We start from the raw sequence: 19,102 nt of genomic DNA on the forward strand, positions 1-19,102 counted from the left end.
CGCCAGGCGCACACACGCAGGAACGCCAGGCGCACAGGTGGGCACAGGCAGGAACGCCAGGCGCACAGGTGGGCACAGGCAGGAACGCCAGGCGCACAGGTGGGCACAGGCAGGAACGCCAGGCGCACAGGTGGGCACAGGCAGGAACGCCAGGCGCACAGGTGGGCACAGGCAGGAACGCCAGGCACACAGGCGGGCACAGGCAGGAACGCCAGGCGCACAGGCAGGAACGCCAGGCGGGCACATAGGAATGCCAGGCAGGCACGCAGGAATGCCAGGCACACAAGTGGGCACGCAGGAATGCCAGACACACAGGTGGGTACGCAGAAACGCCAGGCAGGCACATAGGTGTATGCAGGCACCTCTGCAGAGGAGGACTCCCACCAGAGCAGGGCAACACACATTTAGGCTGTGCCGGGAGCTGCACAATGAGCACAGAGCTGAGGTCATTGTTATTTATATCCCAAAGTAAGAAACAAAGAGAAAAAGTTCCAGCAGAGTAACAAGTCTGCACCACAGGAGCCCGAGCAGGGGACCCCCATACCCCCAGAGGATCACCATGGGGGGTACATACAGTACACACCCCAGAAGGAGGGTAGCGAAGACCCCCCACCCCCACAACAAAGGCTGGTGGCCGGGGACCTATCCGGAGACTGGGGCCACTCTGATTGCCCTCTTGTCCCTGTGCAGAGTTTCCCGGTTACCCCACCCAGGGGTAACTCCGAGAAGTTATGCGAAGTATGTGTTACCCCCTCCCCCTTACTGCCCCGGGACCCGCAGGGGACCCGCAGGGGGCCCTCGGGGGGTCTCAGGGCCCTTCCCCACCATGCACAGTCCCGCAGCCAGGTAATAAGAGCGGGACCCGGGGACGGGAGAAAAGTTTTGGAGCGGGCACTTACCGATCAGCCCCCCCACCAGGAATGCCAGCACCTGGAGGATGAGGAGGGTGACCCCGAACAGGCAGAGCTTCTTGGTGCTCATGTTCTCTATGATGGCTCCGGCCATGGCTGCTGATCTCCGGGTGTCCGGGCTCCGCTCTACTGCTGCGCTGCTGCCTCGCTCTCTCTCTCTGCCGGAGCTGCCGCAGCCTGGGTGTCACGTGATGGGGCTCTGCCTGCACCTCCCCTAAATGTTCTGCTGCTGCAGTGCCAGGCACTCACTCACTCACTCGCCGGAGTCTTCCCTGGCCGGCCGGAGCACACTGCACTACTACATAGTGACTAGCACACACCCACACTGCACTACACAGAGACAAGCACATACTGCACTAATACAGTGGCCAGCACACATTGCAATACTACACAGAGACCAGCGCACACCCCGCATTACACACAGTGACCAGCACATACTGCCGTACACACAGTTACCAGCAGCATACAGTGACCAGCACACACACACTGCAGCACATACTGCACTAATACAGTGGCCAGCACACATTGCAATACTACACAGAGACCAGCACACCCCGCATTACACACAGTGACTAGCACATACTGCCGTACACACAGTTACCAGCAGCATACAGTGACCAGCACACACACACTGCAGCACATACTGCACTACTACACAGTGACCAGCACATACACACTGCACACAGTGACCAACACATACAGTGACCAGCACACACACTGCACTATACAGTGACCAGCCCATACTGCACTACTACATAGTGGCCAGCACATACTGCCCTACACATAGTGACCAGCAGCATACAGTGACCAGCACATACTGCACTACTACCAAGTGACCAGCACACACTGCACTACTACAGTGGCCAGCACACATTGCAATACTACACAGAGACCAGCACACCCTGCATTACACACAGCGACCAGCACATACTGCCCTACACATAGTGACCAGCAGCATACAGTGACCAGCACACACTACACACAGTGAGCAGCACACACACTACACTACTACACAGTGATCCGAACACATTACATTACAAACAGCATAGTTAGCTCCCCTCCTGCATTCTGCAGGAGACTCCCTGACCTAGCAGCAATCTCCCTCTCTCCCTCATTAGTCTAACAATCTCCATCATGTCACCTAGCCCACATTACACTGTTACATCATAGTTACCTCCCCTCCTGCATTCTGCAGGAGACTCCCTGACATAGCAGCAATCTCCCTCTCTTCCTCATTAGTCTAGCAATCTCCCTCATGTCACCTAGCCCACATTACACTGTTACATTTTTTGGGGGAAAAGGAATGATAGATAGATACATTTACATTGAATCATTGTAAGGACAGCCGTCCTTGTTACCGCTACGATCTCTGTTTCTGGTCCATAGGTGAAGTCTCCTGGGCTCTTATTTCTGGCGAGGACCTTCACAACGACCTTGTCTCCAACCTGGAAGGGGTGTGTTGGTTCCTGTGGATTAGAAGGATTTTTACAAATAACACCATGTTCAATTTCACTAAGTCTGGTGATGAGGGACCTAACATACTCTTCTCTAATTTCAAAGGGTGAATAACCCAGAGTCTTTTGGGGGGTCATTCTAATTTCTGCTAGGACTATGGGGAGGGTTTGTTTCCATTTATTAAATGTTCCTCCTGTGGCTTTCCTAAGTTTATCCTTTTCTCCACTATCCCTGAACTTTGAGAATGATAGGGAATGTGAAATTTCCTCTCTATTTGAAATGCTTTCACTAAAGCTTGTGTGATTTTTTGCTGTAAAGGCAGTGCCTTTGTCGCTATCTATTTGGAGCGGGCATCCCCATCTAGGGATGATTTCTTGTGTTAGTATGCGTGCAACTGTTTTTGCATCTGTGATGTAAAAATCTTTGTTTAAAAGCATAGCTGTGGTGTTTTTGCTATAAAGTCCTACCCCATGGTAGTGAGCAATGAACAATGGGGCGCTTGATTGTGGTATGCATGGTCTCCCCTCTTTGCAGATCAATCCTGTTATAGGATTTTTCTGCAATACTGGAAATAACCAGTCATCCAAGTCTTTTTTGTGATGCTGAGCTTTGTAGTTCAGTGATCAGGTTTATCTTTCTACATTTGGCAAGCTCTTGTGAGCGCTATGAGTTCTGCAGCTTGTGCTGATTGATATGGAATGGGTCTCGCTTCTAAAATGTCATTTGGGAGGCGTACCACTGCGTAGCCTGCCTGATATGTCGAGTCATTGGGTCTACTACAAGAACCATCCACAAATACATGGTCAGAACCTGGTATTGGTACAGGGGAAATGTCAAGTCTAGGGGAGGTCTCTGACTCTATTGATGCAGAACAGTCATGATCGTCAGGAATGTCATCCTGGGGGCCCTAAAAGTGCATTTAGAATGGGTGCGGGGCCTGAGGATGCGTTTGCATACTTAATGGTGAGTGAGGGGCTTCCTAGCAACAAAACCTCATCTCCACTTAAGACGCTGGGCTGACATTTATTTATTAACAGTTTCTTATATAGCGCAGCATATTCCGTTGCGCTTTACAATAGATACTGACATGTTGTGTGTGTAGCCCTTTAAGTAATGCTACAACATTATGTGTGGTATGGAGAACAGTGGGTGAGCCTAGGGTGAGTGTGGTTGCCATCTCAGCTACCATTGCACAGGCCACCAGTGCCCGAAGACAGGCAGGCATACCTTGGACCGACACCGGCATCACTTTGAAAAAAAATGCCACGGGGCGCAGCTTACCTCCATGTTTTTTGTGTCAGCACACCCGCCATGGTTTTACATTTTGTCCCTTGCATATAAATGAAATGGTTGTACATAGTTTGGGAGGGTCAATGCCGGACTTTTCATCAACATACATTTTTAAGGCTTTCATATGCATTTAACATTTCTTGTGACCATTGTATCTGTTTAGGTTTGTCATTGAGTGTGGCTTGTCTCAAAATGTTATCATAGTAGGAACAGTCAGAAATCCACTGTCTGAAATAATAGTGTTTGGGCGGACCAGACCCAGTACAGACTGAATGCGTTGTGGACTGACTTTCCTCTCCCCTTTTGTCAAGACAAAACCTACATAATCAACATTCTTTTTGCACCATTGCATTTTTGCTTTTTGACACTTTGTGCCCACATTCACAGAGCCAGTTTAACAGTGATATACCATCCTCTCGGCATGCCTCCTTTGTTGAACTACAGATAAGCAGATCATCTGCATACTGTAGCAGGACTGAACCATAGGGGGGGTGCCAGGGGGTTAATGTGGCTTGGAGCACGATGCTGTACACAACAGGGGAGTCAATATACTCCTGCATCATGTTAACTGCTGGCCTCAAAAGAAAATGCAAATAACAGTTGTGTCTGGGTGTCCACAGGTATGCTAAAAAATATATTTTTCAAATCGGTTACTGAGAAGTAGGCGGCATCTACAGGGATGGCTGAGATGAGTGAGTTTATATCAGGTACAATGGGTGCAATGGGAACAATTAATTGGTTTATTGCTCTGAGGTCCTGTTGACCATATCTGAGGATTTACAGTGTCTAATTCTGTGTTTGGGTCAGAACTGTCAGTCATGAGCAAGTGTGGTGGTGAAACATCAATTCCCTTTCCTGCTTCTGATGGACTAATTGTGATTTCTAGCACAGAGAGAAGATCTCTGCCTAGCAAATTCATTAGGCAGTCAAATATTACAGTAAATTCATGTTTTCCTATGTCATGGCCCTTTAAGGTCTGTCTCTAGGAGGACGGAATGGTTTATTCTGTCTCCTAGGATTGTTTTGATTTTGGAAGCGTATGAACGGGGTATGTGATGGTGTGACAGTGTTTCTTTTAACTTCAAAACAACCTGCTGCTTCCTTTTTATACAAATGTTTTTCAAAATCCTTCACTGTATCAGAGGTTTAAGTTGAAACATTCTGCTTCACAGCGAGGATATATATCGGCAGCAGATTATTAATGAAAGTAGAAACAAGTAAATTATCATTATGCAGATTTGTCACTGTTTCTGTTTACAATTTACAGCTATGGGGAGAGATGAGCGTGCTTTAAACACTTCATTCATATGTGCAGCAAGTTGATCCCACATAGCATCTATGCCTTCTTGTGTATTAAGTGGGTAACCTACAGTTGTTTGTGTGACTGAGGGTACACTGATAAGTGGAACTTTTTCCCAGTCTCATTTATTGTAATGGTCAATTATATCATTAACAATGAGTCTCATATCTCCTTGGGTAAAACTGCGTCCTTTGCATGCTTTCTTTAAATATATTATACATCCTATTGGTGTTATTATTGGTTTGGGACGATTTTTAATTATCCTATCTATCCCGCTAAATTGTCTACCCAAGGGTTAATGAAATAGTAACTTGTGGGGGAGACACGGGCAACATATTCTTTACATGTCTCTCCTGGTAAAAGCGGGGAATATTCTGTTTCTTTACTCTAATATAATCCCATAATATAACAGTATGTCAGTCAATATAGTCACAATAATATCTGTCACAAGTCAAGTCGCAATTGTACTTAAAATTACTTTAAACAAAATGACATTCAGTAGCCAAATCACTTTGCAAATCTACTTAGAATCGCTCTACACAACAAATGACACTCAGTGGCCGTACACTCACCACCCGTTCACTGAGTATCCCTAATACAAAATATACAGCACAATTGTATATAAGACAGACAGAACACTTCAGCGTACGTGCACTTACCACCCGTCCACTGAGTGTCCCAAACAAATACACAGTTGCAACATTAACAGACAAACATGTACATACATATATTTAGGCGATCAGATCGAGGAGGCTTTCTCTGTGAACCCCTGGTTCAATTGCGGTATCCCGGATACCTGTTTCGTAATCTCAAGTCCCGGACTTGAATTACCTTTACGTGGACCCCTGGTCCTTTTTTATGACGTGGACCCCTGGTCCTTGTATCCCTGATACATTTTATGGCGTCATAAATTTCCTTACATACAATTACGTAATATTAAGTCCCGGACTTAAATATTACCTTGTCACGTGTTCCCGGAACACTGAGTGAGTTCAGATTCTCAAATTCAGCAGGTGGCCGCAATCCCGTGGAGGGGACGGCCGGCTGAATCCCGGACGAGCCCCCAAATTGTAAGGATAAATGTGTAGCCCCTCGACCTGGTGGCCCCTTAGGTACCCGTGAGAATGTAATCTTAACACTACACACCAAACACACGGTGGCGAGTCAAGAAACATTCTGGTTTATTAGAAGTTTAACAGTAAGTTAAAAGACATGATACATGGGTGTGGACAAATGTGTGGTACTTTGTTATTGGCTGTTTAACAGTTGCTGGGCAGATTAAACAGGAGGGCATACAAGATATTACACACAAAAGAAATGAGTAACAAGGGGGGGTTTCGATTATACAAGAGTTTATGCAGGTGCACGCTGCATACCAATTCCAAGGGGGGGGGGGGTTAAAAGTAGAAGCTCAGTGTGGAAGTGATAAGACACAGAGGCTTATTATTCTGTAACCTTGAAATGTAGCTATAGAAAAACAGTCTACTGAAAATGAGAGCAGTCTACGCGCAAATTCTTATATGCGACATGGGTTCTAGATTTTAACCCTTCAATCATCAGCACCATTTCCCAGCACTTGACCAAGTACAGTAGCTCTTACTAACTGCTTTGGGGCTCATCTACATTTGGATATAAGTTATCTTAAAAGATCCCTCTCAGATGTAGCAGTACACAGCCACGCTTCTAGGTGCCACGTTCACAATCTCTTTTTACAATCTCTCCATATATGGAACTAGACACGCACTTTGGGTGGAGCATAACACAACCCCTCAATGGGGTGCTGTGCAAAATTCTACCAACGATAAGCTCCCTGAGACTAGTTTTCAAAAGTAGGCAAGTATGACAAACAGTGATCAGAATACACTGCACTACTACTAATGTCACAGGGAAACGCGTCAACAGCCAAGCACCAGGACACCCCTTTGTCACCTTGCTTCTTTTTGGATCCACACCAGCTGCCTATAACAACTTTACCCAGGGCCGGTGCAAGGCACCGGAGCGCCCCAGGCGAGGGGGGGTGGGGCGCCCCGGTGCCTACGGGGGGGGGGGGTTACCTGCGGCGCTGTGTGATCTGGCGGCGGGGTCCCTGCAATGATGCACGCTATCCGGCAGCCAGGCGGCGGCGCGGGAAGCGCTGATGGGTTTGAAAACTCGCCGCAGGCTGATTGGCTGAGATTCAGCCAATCAGCCTGCGGAATGTTTTCAAACCCAGCAGCGCTTCCCGCGCCGCCGCCTGGCTGCCGGATAGCGTGCATCATTGCAGGGACCCCGCCGCCAGATCACACAGTGCCGCAGGTACCCGGCACGGACACCCCTGCAGCCTCCATGCGAGAGGCGAGGGGCGAAGTGCCGCCCTCCAGTGGCTGGCGCCCTAGGCAAATGCCTAGATTTGCCTAGTGGTGGTGCCGGCCCTGACTTTACCACACCACCACCATTTATTCCAGGCAAAATTATTATCTCTCCCACTGCCACTTACTATGGAGGACAAATATATCAAGGGTTTTAACAAGGTACAGGTGGGAGACATTCTTCACTGGAAGAGGAGCAACAGAATACGAGGACAGGCACTGAAACTAGAGGGAGGAAGATTCAGGGGAAATTTGAGGAAGAATTACTTCACAGAAAGAGTAGTAGATAAGTGGAATAGCCTCCCATCAGAGGTGGTAGAGGCAAATACAGTAGTACAATTTAAACATGCTTGGGATAGGCATATTGATATCCTTACAAAAAAATAAGGATCAAATATGGTTTGAGGTAACATGTTTAAAAAAAGGGGCAGACTAGATGGGCCAAGTGGTTCTTATCTGCCGTCAAATTCAAATTCTATGTTTCTATGGCACTGCTGCAATGCCATCCTAAACTGGATTAACCCCTCCAAGGGACACTCAATGTGGTAACTATACCGCTCTTCAAAGAGAAATTTCCTGTTGGACATCATTGTGGTTTACCAATTGGTGGTATCAATAGGAACGGATCCAATTCGTTTCCCATATGATCTATAGCAGGGGTAGCCAACTCCAGTCCTCGAGAGCTACCAACTGTGCACTGTTTCCAGCTCACCTCGCAGGTACACAGGTGCATTCATTACTCACTGACATAAATGATCCACAGGTGGAGCTAAATACTTCACTTGTGATTCTGTGAGGAGACCTGGAAAACGTTAACTGTTAAGCGCTCGAGGACTGGAGTCGTCTACCCCTGATCTATAGCATTGTCCTAAGGGTGCCATGTGCTGATTTTCATTTAGGTTCTTTTTATTAAAAATGTTATCATGTATTTTAATTCTTGTCAGCGCTACTGACAATCTGATTGGGGAAATTGTAGCTGTTCAGGGAGTAGGCACACTGGTACTTGTAGTTCCCACATGATATGTGACGCGGGAGGGAGTGTTAGGATTTGCAGCAGGCCAGGGATTGCCGTCGGTGTAACCACGCCAGGGATGTCTGAGCTCTGTACTGGATCGCACTGTTCTGTCATTGTTACAAGGTTGACTTGAGATACAAAAGGGCAGAACTGATGAATGTTTTCTTAGCGATCTGCAATGAGAGAATGTCTGCAGCGTTACGCACACAGAGCAGAGGCCTCTTCCTATGTCAGGGACACAGCGGAGACACACAATCCATACAGGTTATGTTGCTGGAAGTGACCTGTTACTAACTAGCCGGGTGCAGACATGCCAGGCCGAGGGGATGTGCAGTCATTCTTTATTGCCCTTTAAAAAAAAGGCTGAGTGCCAAACTTGGGCGGCATTACCTCCGACCCTGTATGTGACAGGACTGAAGTACCGACAGTCAGTATGGGATGCGGTCATTTGGTCTACAGCATTATGGTCGACAGTTATTAGGTCGACACCATTAGGTTGACATGGGTCTAGGTCGACATGGGAAAAGGTCGACATGGGAAAGGGTAGAAAGGTCATTAGTTCGACAGGTCATTAGTTCGACATTGTCTAGGTCGGCAGTCAAAAGGTCGACATGGGGTTTTTCACTGTTTTCTGAGCCGACATATGCCGACAGGCTGTATTTCATGCCCTACCATCCACTAGGGTGTGGTGGGAGAATAAAATGGTGTGCCCAACGCATTGCAAGCGCAGCGAGCGACGCAAGGGGATGCAGAGCACTTTAAACTGTGTCCATGTGGACTGTGTTGACATTCAGGTAAAAAAAACAGTGGAAAACCCCATGTCAACCTTTTGACTGTCGACCTAGACAACGTCGAACTAATGGCCTGTCGAACGAATGACCTTTCGACCTAGAACCATGTCGACCTTTTCCCACGTCGACCTAGACCCATGTCGACCTAATGGTGTGGACCTAATGACTGTCGACCATAATGCTGTAGACCAAATGATCCCAACTCGTCAGCGTCCGTAGCAGCTGGTACATCTTTACACACCGCCGGCTCTATGGCAGGTGCAACCTCTCCACCAGAGTATGGTGCCCTATGTCAGCCAATCAGCTTCTTTGTACTCACCCGCTTTCAGCAACCCACCTGGGATACTCCCCTAAGCTCCAACATTGGGCCTGATTCACACCTGTAAGCAAGGCAGCAATTTTTGTAGATGACAATTCTATGCTGCACTGCATAGGGCAGATGTAACATGTGCAGAGTTAGATTTGGGTGGGGTGTGTTTAAACTGAAATCTAAATCGCAGTGTAAAAATAAAGCAGTCCTTATTTACCCTGCACAGAAACAAAATAACTCCCCCAAATACTCTTTCTGCACATGTTACATCTGCCCCAACTGCAGTGCAGCATGGTTTTGTCCATCTGCAAATATTGCAGCCAGGCTAACAGATCTGCACCGATCGGCGATGTGGAGTCACCCAGAGGCTGTGGATATCATGGATAATTATGGGAGAGGAACATTCTGTGCAAACCCGCACAGAAGGGTCAGGCACAATAAGCAATGCAATGTCTGCAGCGTGCCCCTCATAACTGAATTGCATTCCTCAGGGGCACCTCTGTGCTGCAGTTGTGATAGAGCGTCCCTCTTCCTTGCAGGGGCTGGCGGTAGATTTGTCAGCCACCGGAAGGGGACGCCCGCACGTCCCCTTACTAAAGAGCCCACCGCCGGTCCCCGCTGCCGATCCCACCTCCCTGCTCCCCCCCCCTAAGCCTGCCCGTCCCAGGGTTTGCGTCCCCCGCCAACAGAAAACTGGGATGCGCTTGCGTGTGGGCCCCTTGCGCGTCCCAGTCAGATGGAGGATGGAGTGTCGGTTCACCAGAGGGGGCGTTCTGGCGAGTCCCAGCGCTGAATAAAGGGCGCGTCATCTGTATTTCTATAGAGTGCAGAGGAAAACATATGATAGATAGATAGATAGATAGATAGATAGATAGATAGATAGATAGGTGGTGGCACATTCGTACTTATAGAATACTGCAATAAATTGTATATTCTCCCTGTGCTTGCATGGGTTTCCTCTGGGTACTCCGGTTTCCTCCCACATTCCAAAAATATACTGGTAGGTTCATTGGCTCCCAACAATGTCTGTGTGCGCATGTACACGTGGCAGGGAATATAGATTGTAAGCTCCAATGGGGCAGGGGCTGATGTGACTGTTCAAATATCCTCTGTACAGCGCTGTGGAATATGTGTGCGCTATACAAATAACTGGTGGTAAATAACAATAATGAAGTCTATATACTGGGAAGACCATCGGGGGCCCTTCCTTCTGTGATGTGGACAGGGATGAAAGACGAGCAAACAGTGGCGCATCTTGGTTGGAGGTCTCTGTGATGTCAGCGCACCTACAGTACGTGTCATCACTAAAGCTCCCCCGGAGGACATTCTGCCATCCAATATTAATGGAATGTGTGTGTACTGCAGACCGTACAATGTGGGTAATTCAGACCTGCTCGCTCGGCTGCATATCTTCGCAGCCCATAAAACGCTGGGTGGACCCCAGCCACTGCGCCCCGCCTGTCCATCATTTAGCCAATGCCCCAGCGACTGTAAAACTCGCTGAAGACGTTTGATCCGCATGCATCAAAAACTGATTTGTGATTTGCTGATCAGGCCTGAATCGCCCCCATGTGGACAACTTGATAAAGAAGCTGAACAACCAATATATGATGGATGGCGCTGGGTTCCGCTTTCAGAGGATGCAAATTCTTTATCGTATCCAATATTCCCCCCGAATCCATGATGGAGAAACTGGGGAACAAAACAGAAAACACCAATGATCCCAATGTTCCGATCAATAGAACAATGATTAGGGGAGGGGGGGGGAGCCTGTAATTGGGCATATGTACCCCTACTTACACCTAAAAGTGTATAAACGTGCTCATCAAGGTGTCTATAAGTAGGACCACCTTGTTGAATGATTTAGGATGGTCATAACGCAGAGATTCTTTAGCGGGGGTCCGTACAATACTCACACAGTAGTAGATGATGCCAAACATATAAAGGTTTCTTTTACACGTCCTGAATCTTTATCATCATGAAGGTCGGAAGTGACGTTGTCATATGCAGAAAGAATAGACAACAAATCCCAATGATCTGCAGGTGATTCTGTTATTGCCCATCTTGTAGTGAATTCCTGACATGTATTACCCTTGTTACCATCTAGTCTCCGGTGTCTGCAAGATCTAAATGATTATTTCACCAAAACAAATACATTATGGAGGTCATTCTAATTTGATCGCTCCCCTGCGTGTTTCTGCGGGCAGCAGGTTGCGTTTAGAGCACACGCCAAGCTGTGAAATGTGCAGCTTTGCATGTGAACCAGAATGACCTCCTATATACTGCATCTCAACAGAAGTCCTGCGTTGCCGGCTCTTCTGTCTCCTCTCTGTCTCACGGTGCTGAGAAAAACCGCAGGCGTGCCCGAAAAAATGCTTGATTCCCCCATGTTCCCTCCCTTCAATCGGCACACTATTACATTCTGTGCCGCCTGTCGGCACAAGTCGGCAAAGAAAAAGTGAAGAACTCATGTTGGCCTTCCCACTGTATCATCTACAAAACAGGGTATCAAAGAATGTTCTGTATGGGCCAGAATTATATCTATGTGAAGTGACCCGCATGAATACACCGCCGTGCACTGAGGGCCTTATTCTAGTTCACTCTTTCTGACAAAATCCTTCTTAGATGGACAAAACCATGTGCACTGCAGGGGGGCAGATGTAAAATGTGCAGAGAGAATTAGATTTGGGTGAGGTATTTTGCTTCTGTGCAGGGTAAATACTGACTGCTTTATTTTTGCACTGCAATAAAGATCTCACTTTGAAGTAAAACCCCACCCAAATCGAATTCTCTCTGCACAAGTAACATCTGCCCCACCTGCAGTGCACATGGTTTTGTCCATCTAAGAAGGATTATGTCAGAAAGAGTGAACTAGAATAAGGCCCTTAGTGAGTCCGCTCCGATAATGGCCATTTATAAAGCTAAAAATATATATATTTTAATCAAGATGTTTCGGGCCGCTGCAGGCTCAGTATAAGTGACCTGTTTGCATTGCTGACTGAGACATCTAATGTGTGTTAACATTCCAGGCCTGACTTTGCGGATGATGAGAGAATTCCACCGAGTTGGACCCTGTCCAGGGACTTTAGAGCGCAGTGTGTACACTCCTTGCCAACTATTTTCCATCTAGCAAAATGACTCTTTTGTTAAATGAGGAACACCGCTGTAACCCCCCTGCTGCAACGCACAGGAGAAGACAGGCCTTTATAGTCACACACAGCAGCCAGAGATACCCTGCTCCGGCTAATCAGCAAGTTGGCAGAGAGCAGAGTTTGTGGTGGCAACGGCCTCTGGCGGCAACCACACCAATTAGACCGGGCATCCTGGTTCTAGCTGAGCCTTGATCCTGACTCGTTTTAATGAAATCATGAATATTCCCTGTCAATGAGTCGTACAGGAATAATTGCCGGCTGTCTGCGAATTGCACAGAGCCACGAAGCCGTCTCGTGGAAATGTGACTGCAGCGGTGGTAATTTTCCATTGTACCTCCTGCTGCCTGGCCTTATACTCTACATGTGTCTAGATCAGTGCGACAATTGTGTTTATCTATAAGTGTTGTCATCACATTGGGCTGATTCTGAGTCAGTAGCAGACGTGGCCGCATCTTTTGCCGCAGTTTAATGCTAATGATGCGAGTGAAGTTCTAAAAGAGATGACCACCGGCAGCATCTGGAGATGGTGCATGTAGGACTTGAAGCATCTCTAGATGCACCATTACATCTTCTAACAGCCCTATGGCAGGTGCAGCTTCTATGACTGTTTGTGGCCTCTGACATGAGAAGTTGGCATCACTGGGCACAAGCCTTTTTCTGTTTCTACCCAGCGCCATCTTCATGCATAGGCACACTGGGCAGCTGCTTAGGGCTCCATCATTCTAGGCTGCATCAACCAGGGGTGAGCTCATGTCTTCAGAACAGCTGTCCAGTCGCTCTGCAGAACATGCTCATGGTGTGTACAGCAGGATGTACAAGGCACATCTTCAAAACTTACTCCTGGTGCACACAGCAGGTTGTACAGGGCACATCTGGAGAACATGCTCAGGGTGTATACCTCAGGTTGTACAGGGCACATCTGCAGAACATGCTTAGGATGTATACCATAGATTGTACAGGGCACATCTGCAGAACATGCTCAGTGTGTGTGCAGCAGGGTGTACAGGGCACATCTGCAAAACATGCTCATGGTGTATACAGCAGGTTGTACAGGGGGGATGCAGTTGAAATCCCGGCGGTCGAAATCCCGACCACCGAAATTCCGACCGCCGAAATCCAGGCACTTTGTCCTTCTGTGGGTGTCCACGACACCCATAGAGGGATAATAAATAAGTGGCGAGTACAGCGAGCCCGCAAGGGGGGGGGGGGGGTGATCCACGTCCCCCCTTGTGGGGATTTCGGCGGTCGGGATTCTGGCGTCAGGATTTTTAACCAATCCTGTACAGGGCACATCTGCAGAACGTGCTCATGGTGTATACAGCAGGTTGTACAGGCCACATCTGCAAAACATGCTCCTGGTGTATACAGCAGGTTGTACAGAGCATGTCTGCAGAACATGCTCAGGGTGTATACCAGGGGTTCCCAATCTTTTTCGAATCATGGCACCTTAGAGTATCAGAATTTTTCAACGGCACCCCTAGGCCCCCCAAATAATATATAAAATTAGGTAGATTGGGTTTATATATGCTTCTTAGGTTCAGTTATGTGGCAAAGGACATGATTTCCTTCTGATTGTACACATATTTATGATTGGCAGCCACCAGCACTGGATTTGTCCATAAATAATTGACCATAAATAATTTCAATTGGTCCTGGACCAACAACCCGGGGCACCCCTGCAAGTGTCCCGAGGCACCCCAGGGAGCCACGGCACACAGTTTGGGAACCACTGGTGTATACAATAGGTTGAACAGGGCACATCTGCAGAACATGCTCATGGTGTATACAGCAGGTTGGACAGGGCACATCTTCAGAACATACTCATGGTGTATACAGCAGGTTGTGCAGGCCACCTCTTCAGAACATGCTTAGTGTATACAGTAGGTTGTACAGGGCACAGCTGCAGAAAATGCTCAGGGTGTATACAGTAGAGTGTACAGGGCACATCTGCAGAAGGTTGTGCAGTAGATTGTACAGGGTACATCTGCAGCAGGTTGTACAGGGCACGTCTGCAGAACATGCTCAGGGTGTATACAGCAGGTTGTACATGGCATATCTGCAAAACATGCTCCTGGTGTATACAGCAGGTTGTACAGGGCACAGCTGCAGAAAATGCTCAGGGTGTATACAGCAGAGTGTACAGGGCACATCTGCAGAAGGTTGTACAGTAGACTGTACAGGGCACATCTGCAGCAGGTTGTATAGGGCATGTCTGCAGAACATGCTCAGGGTGTATACAGCAGGTTGTACATGGCATATCTGCAAAACATTCTCCTGGTGTATACAGCAGGTTGTACATGGCACATCTGCAGAACATGCTCAGGGTGAATACAGCAGGTTGTACAGGGCACATCTGCAGAACATGCTCAGTGTGTATACAGCAGGTTGTACAGGGCACAGCTGCAGAACATGCTCAATGTGTATACAGCAGGTTGTACATGGCACATCTGCAGAACATGCTCAGTGTGTATACAGCAGGTTGTACATGGCACATCTGCAGAACATGCTCAGTGTGTATACAGTAGATTGTACAGGGCACATCTGCAGAACATGCTCAATGTATATAGTAGGTTGTACAGGGCACATCTACAGAACATGCACAGGGTGTATACAGTAGATTGTACAGGGCACATCTGCAGAAGATACTCATGGTGTATACAGGAGGTTGTACAGGGCACATCTTCAGAACATGCTCAGTGTATAGAGCAGGTTGTACAGGGCACATCTGCAGAACATGCTCAGTGTATACAGTAGGTTGTACAGGACACATCTGCAGAACATGTAGATTGTACAGGGCACATCTGCAGAACATGCTTAAAGGATGTATACCGTTGATTGTATAGGGCACATCTGCAGAACATACTCATGGTGTATACCGTATATTGTACAGGGCCCATCTGCAGAACATGCTCAGTGTGTGTACAGTAGGTTGTACAGGGCACATCTTCAGAACATGCTCAGTGTGTGTACCATAGGTTGTACAGGGCACATCTGCAGAACATGCTCAGTGTGTATAGTCGGTTGTACAGGGCACATCTGCAGAACATGCTCAGTGTATACAGTCGGTTGTACAGGGCACATCTGCATAACATGCTCAGTGTATACAGTAGGTTGTACAGGGCACATCTGCAGAACATGCTCAGTGTATACAGTAGGTTGTACAGGGCACATCTGCCGAACATGCTCAGTGTGTACAGTAGGTTGTACAGGGCACATCTGCATAACATGCTCAGTGTATACAGGAGGTTTTACAGGGCACATCTGCAGAACATGCTCAGTATGTACAGTAGGTTGTACAGGGCACATCTGCAGAACATGCTCAGTGTATACAGTAGGTTGTACAGGGCACATCTGCAGAACATGCTCAGTGTGTACAGCAGGTTGTACAGGGCACATCTGCAGAACATGCTCAGTGTGTACAGTAGGTTGTATAGGGCACATCTGCAGAACATGCTCAGTGTATACAGTAGGTTGTACAGGGCACATCTGCAGAACATGCTCAGTGTATAAAGTAGGTTGTACAGGGCACATCTGCAGAACATGCTCAGTGTGTACAGTAGGTTGTACAGGGCACATCTGCAGAACCTGCTCAGTGTGTGTACAGTAGGTTGTACAGGGCACATCTGCAGAACATGCTCAGTGTATACAGTAGGTTGTACAGGGCACATCTGCAGAACATGCTCAGTGTGTACAGTAGTTTGTACAGGGCCCATCGGCAGAACATGCTCAGTGTATACAGTAGGTTGTACAGGGCACATCTGCAGAACATGCTCTTTATTGTAAACATCTTGAAATCACCTGTAGATGATCTGGAGGCTAAGAATACACTGAGCAGACAATAAAATAAATGTACCAGACACGTTACAGGCAGATAATATTGTGTATGGAGTACCCGGGTGCCGGACAGGGCCCCGACAGTCATTTACCCGACGTCGGGATCCTGATTGTTAAAACACCGACAGACGGGTTCCCGACGGCCACCGGCTATTCTCCCTCATGGGGGTCCACGACCCCCATAGAGGGAGAATAGAATAGGTGGCGAGGGTAGCGAGCCACTGTGCCCGCAGCGAGCCGGCAGTCTGAGTCTGTCCAGTCGGGATCCCGACGTCGGGCTGATAACGGTCTGAACCCTATACCACACCTGGACTACCCTGGTGGTTCCAAGAGCTGTTAGACATGTTTGAGGAACCTGGAGATCCACCTCTGTCATGGCCACCCCATCACCCTGCCATTAGTCCAGTCCACACTCCTGGTCATTTTCTGCTCCCCCTGTGGTTACCTCACTGATTGGACCTGTTGCAGAGTTCTCCCTCATTCTGAGCACTGGGCTGTCCGCCTGTCTGTATGACTGTAGTGAATTTGTTTTATAGCGAACACTAAGAACTGAGCAGCGATGACCTTGGTATTCATTAATAACTGTTATAGCTCAATCAATCTTGGGAAATGTTTGACATAGACTGTTTCTGGCACGGAGCCGTCATATCTCTAGTCGGAAATAATGTTCTGGTGAAGACATCTGCTCTCCATGAGGTAGTATCTACCCCGGTCCTCAAGCTGCCATTGATGTGGTTACCATCGATGGTTACCATTAATGCCGATATGACAAGTGGCCATCGATTGCTCCCAACTATGCAATGGATAACCATCGCTGGTTTCAGAAACCGATGGTCCTCCCTGCTTATTGACTAACTGTCCAGTGATCCAATCAGAACATTTGGACGGGGCCTCACAGATGTCATGGGCGGAGCTATACTCATTGTTCCGTCACTTGTTGTCTTGTGCCATTGATGGAGGAAAATCATCTCATTCCCCCCTTCTCCCCCATTTTTTTAGCACCCTCTAGAACAGGGCCGCTCCAGGTGTTGATGAACTACACATCCCAGGATGCTTTGCATTAGTTTTGCTATGTGGCCATGCTGAAACTGATGCAAGGCATGCTGGGATGTGTAGTTCATTAACATCTGGAGGGCCGGTGTTGCCCTGCCCTGCTCTAGAAGATAGTAGACAGGATCTGATTGGTTGCCCATAGCAACAGCACATGTGGAGTAGAATACACATCTTAGTCAATTTCCCCCTGTGTCTTGTGGTGGTGGGGGGGGGGGGGGTGTAAGGTGTGTTAAAGAGGGTGGGGGGCAGAGGCTGTGTCTGGTGGTGGGGGTGTAAGGTGTGTTAAAGAGGGCGGGGGGCTGAGGCTGTGTCTGGTGGGGGGTAATGTGTGTTACAGAGGGTGGGAGGCAGAGGGTGTGTCTAGTGGGGCGGAATGAGTGTTACAGGGGGTGGGGGGCAGAGGGTGTGTTTGATGGGGGGGTAATATGTGTTACAGGGGGTGGGGGGCAGAGGCTGTGTCTGGTGGTGGGGGTGTAAGGTGTGTTAAAGAAGGCGGGGGGCTGAGGCTGTGTCTGGTGGGGGGTAATGTGTGTTACAGGGGGTGGGGGGGGGCAGAGGGTGTGTCTGATGGGGGTAATATGTGTTACAGGGGGTGGGGGGCAGAGGGTGTGTCTGGTGGGGGGTAATGTGTGTTACAGGGGGTGGGGGGCAGAGGGTGTGTCTGATGGTGGGTAATGTGTGTTAAAGAGGGTGGGGGGGCTGAGGCTGTGTCTGGTGGGGGGTAATGTGTGTTGCAGAGGGTGTGTCTGGCGGGGGTAATATGTGTTACAAAGGGTGGGGGCAGAGGCTGTGTCTGGTAGGGTGGGGGGGTAATGTGTGTTACAGATGGTGGGGCAGAGGCTGTGTTTGGTGGGGGGTAATGTGTGTTACAGAGGGTGGGGGGCAGAGGCTGTGTCTGCTGAGGGAGTGGGTAATGTGTGTTATGGAGGGTGGGGGGCAGAGGCTGCGTCTGGTGCTGGGGAGGTGGGTAATGTGCGTTACAGAGGGTGGGGGGCAGAGGCTGTGTCTGGTGGGGGGCAGAGGGTATGTCTGGTGGGGGGTAATGTGTGTTACAGAGGGTGGGGCAGAGGGAGTGTCTGGTGGGGGGTAATGTGTGTTACAGATGGTGGGGGCAGAGGCTGTGCCTGGTGGGGGGTAATGTGTGTTACAGAGGGTGGGGGGCAGAGGCTGTGTCTGGTGCTGGGGAGGTGGGTAATGTGTGCTACGAAGGGTGGGGGGGGCAGAGGTAGAGGAGGTGGGTAATGTGCGTTACAGAAGGTGGGGGGCGAATACCTAATAAGTGCGGGAATGTGGCAGTGCAAGTAATGATGATCAGATCTGACAAGAGCTTTCATGTGCTGCAGCAGGATCCCCACCACCCGCTGTGCAGCTCAGAGAAGGAGCTCTCTCTAAAATTCACAGCACTCACCCTGATTAATCCCCAGACTTCCTGCTGGGACTGCATACATTGAGCCTGGTATTCTGGGCTTAATGTGACATATATTCTCATTCTCTTTCAACCCCCTAAAGGGAAGTGAAACAGATAGCAAGTAACTAGCACAAACTTTGGAAGTAGGTCACAGAGCCGGTCACCTACCTATTACCACTCCTCACCCGTGGCCCTGACAGCATGCCCTCCAGGCTGGCATAAAGGGGGCATGGAA

At 48.6% G+C, this 19,102-nt stretch overlaps 2 protein-coding genes across 2 annotated transcripts in view; one reads left to right on the plus strand and one right to left on the minus strand.

Moving 5' to 3' along the window:
• WLS (Wnt ligand secretion mediator) overlaps positions 1-1,139 on the minus strand; it is a 31,381-nt gene extending 30,242 nt beyond the window's left edge. Inside the window, exon 1 of the mRNA XM_083157721.1 lies at positions 900-1,139. Within this exon, the coding sequence (XP_083013847.1) occupies positions 900-1,005 (106 nt within the window). The 5' untranslated portion in view covers positions 1,006-1,139. The remainder of the gene's footprint in view (positions 1-899) is intronic.
• Positions 1-19,102, plus strand: part of LOC146026772 (methylcrotonoyl-CoA carboxylase beta chain, mitochondrial-like) — a 132,747-nt gene that overhangs the window by 92,938 nt on the left and 20,707 nt on the right. The gene's annotated exons all lie outside the window — the stretch shown is intronic.

Source organism: Crinia signifera, chromosome 8 (genome assembly GCF_055691185.1).
Source record: "Crinia signifera chromosome 8, ASM5569118v1, whole genome shotgun sequence".
Lineage (NCBI taxonomy): Eukaryota > Metazoa > Chordata > Amphibia > Anura > Myobatrachidae > Crinia > Crinia signifera.